The sequence below is a fragment of the Phaethon lepturus genome, unplaced genomic scaffold (genome assembly GCF_000687285.1).
Source record: "Phaethon lepturus isolate BGI_N335 unplaced genomic scaffold, ASM68728v1 scaffold55183, whole genome shotgun sequence".
Lineage (NCBI taxonomy): Eukaryota > Metazoa > Chordata > Aves > Phaethontiformes > Phaethontidae > Phaethon > Phaethon lepturus.
Window position 1 is genome coordinate 538 of NW_010530896.1, and position 3,029 is coordinate 3,566.

Here is a 3,029-nt window from a genome sequence, read left to right on the forward strand (position 1 = left end):
CCCCGTGGAGGACGAGCGGGGCTGCACCATGCTCCAGCGTGGGAAACTCCCACCCCTCAGGACCGCGGCAGCAAGCTCCGACAGCGCTGCCTGCTCCTCACTGTCCTGGTTTCAGCCAGGATGGAGCTGGGTTTCTTCGCAGAGGCTGGTGCGGGACTGTGTTTTGGATTTGGGATGAGAAGCTGTTGATAATCTGCTGATGTTTTGGGTTGCTGCTGAGCACACAAGGACAGTCCAGCTTCTTGTGCTGGGCTGCCAGCGAGCAGGCTGGGGGTGCACGGGGAGCCGGGAGGGGACACAGCCGGGACAGCTGACCCAGGCTGGCCAAAGAGATATTCCCTCCCGTCCGACGTCATGCCCAGTACATAAACTGGAGTTGGCCGGGGGCAGAAATCGCTGCTCGGGGACGGGCTGTCGATCACGGGGTGGTGAGCAATTGCTGTATTGGGCATCACTTGTTCTTGTACATTCCTTTGTTGGTATTATCATTGTTGTTCCCTTCTCTCTTTCTGTCCTATTAAACCGTGTTTATCTCAACCCACGAGGGTTTTCCCAATTCTCTTCCCCGTCCCACTGCGGGGGGGGGAGTGAGCGAGCGGCTGCGTGGTGCTTCGTTGCTGGCTGGGGCTAAACCACGACACTCACCCACGCTGCACCCACCCAAACTTCATTCAACTCACTTCGGTGTTTTCGGGACAATAGAGACCACCTGCAGAAAGCCAACTGCGAGAAACAAGCTGCATCTTCCCCCACTTTGAATCCTTGGAGTATCTGCAGTCGTTTTTGTTTGCCAATTATACACATCTGGATACATATTTGACAGTAGGAAATAAATGTGCGAACGCACTAGTTCTCTCATATTGTGTATTAAAATTAGGAACAATGCAATGAAATATTAATTGAAACTGTTGCAGCCTGATGCTATTCAAGACATAAATGTATTGTTTTTCATTCCAAGAAATTCTAATGAATGTGCCTCCTTTCCCACAGGCATTCTATGCAGCAGTCTGACCGTGTAGCAAACAAAAATGGAAAAAAAAAAAAAACAACCCTCGAGCATGGAGTAGTATATTTAGTTAGAATAAGACCAAAATTTACTACTTTTCTTACCTATAATTTCTAGTGAGGCCTAAAAAGAAAGTGAGCAAAATTATTTAACAGCTGCTGTTTTCAAAATGTGCTTTTTCTAAAGATTTCATATCAACACGCAACTAATTTATCCTCTGTTCAAGTAGGAAGAGGGAGCAGTTCACAAAAACTTAGGACTGATTAGAACTGTTTGCTCATCTGAGATATCTGCGCATTTGTCTGAGAGTGCATTAACCTCAAAACTCCTAATACATTTTTAAAGAATAAGACTGCTACAAATATTACCCTTTTTTTAGGCATAGTCTCAGTTGTTCAAAAGGTGCAAAGTTTAGTATGACCACTATTAACCAAGTGCTTAATCTTAAACAGATTCAAACCTTTTTCATTTGGTGTTTTGGGTGGGGGAGCGCAGGGGGTGTTGGAACCAAACACTCAGAAAGACTGCTCTAGTGGAAAAGTTTCTTGGAAGTCTATATGCTTTCAAGAACAAATACTAATACATTTCCAAACTCTTCAAACATGAGAACAAAGCCCTCTTGAATATCTGTGAAGCAGCATGAATAGAGCGAAAAATATTTCTTCCCAATTGCATTTTTTCCATGAAATTAATCAAACACAATTCTCAGAGAATAACTATTGTTGCTCAGGAAAAGTTGATGTCATTGACGTCTTCTTGGTTCTTTTTGCAGGTTCTTGATATCTCCCAGCAGCAAAACCAGCTTGCACAAGAAGTTTACAATGTTAAGCAATGTTTCACAATGCCATGTCAGTAAAGAAATGGAACCTTTTACCTATTTTTACTACTTGATTTTTCTTATGGGATTTATTGGAAGTTGTTTTGCACTATGGGCATTCACACAAAAAGATCAGAAGCAGAAGTGTATGAGCATCTACTTAATTAACCTCTTAACAGCGGATTTTTTGTTGACTTTGGCATTGCCAGTAAAGATCACTGTTGACCTAGGAGTTGCGTCCTGGAAACTGAGAATATTCCACTGTCAAGTTACAGCCTGTTTCATCTACCTGAACATGTATTTATCAATTATATTTTTGGGATTTGTAAGCATGGATCGTTGCCTTCAGCTAATGCACAGTTGTAAGATCTACCGCATTCAAGAGCCTGGATTTGCCAAGATGTTGTCTGCAGTTGTATGGGCAATGGTTCTCCTTCTAACAGTGCCTAACATGGCTATTCCAATAAAAACCATTGAGGAAAGACCTGGTGCAGGATGCATCGATTTCAAAACAAAATTTGGAAGAGACTGGCACGTGTTTACTAATTTCATATGCACTGCAATATTCCTGAATTTTTCAGCTGTGATACTGATTTCCAATTTCCTTGTTGTTAGACAACTCTACCGAAACAAATACAGCAAGAGTTACGCAAATGTGAAGAAAGCCCTCATCAACATACTGCTTGTAACTGCAGGCTACCTGCTGTGTTTTGTTCCATACCACATCGTTCGTATCCCCTACACTCTGAGTCAAAGCGATACCATCACCAGCTGCTCTCTGAAACAAGCTCTCTTTAAAGCTAAAGAATCCACCTTGCTGTTTGCAGTATCAAACCTCTGCTTTGACCCAATTCTGTATTACCACCTTTCCAAATCATTCAGATTGAAATTTACTGAGACTTTTGCAGCACCCCAAGAGGCAAAGGACGTCACAGACAAAGAGGAACAACACAGAAGCGAACAGCAGATGCAAAAGTACTGATTCTAAAATACGTAAGAAGAGTGTGCAAATCCGCACTATAAAGAGCCGCTGTGCAATTGCGAGCATGGCTACCACGGTCAACAACGCTCCTGCTGAATCGTAAGCCCAAGCAGACGGAAAAAACTTGACCACCACCACCCGCTTTGTTACACATTCACACAGTAGGTCTGAACTAGCAGCGTGTTTGGTAACGCCTTTCAGAAACAGTGCAATGTACCGGCGAT

At 43.3% G+C, this 3,029-nt stretch overlaps 1 protein-coding gene across 1 annotated transcript; it reads left to right on the top strand.

The window, feature by feature from the left end:
* The first annotated feature begins 1,827 nt into the window (after window positions 1-1,827).
* Window positions 1,828-2,805, top strand: GPR171 (G protein-coupled receptor 171). Its single transcript, XM_010284380.1, has one exon. It carries the CDS (start codon window positions 1,828-1,830, stop codon window positions 2,803-2,805), a length of 978 nt encoding a protein of 325 aa, XP_010282682.1.
* The last annotated feature ends 224 nt before the right edge of the window (window positions 2,806-3,029 follow it).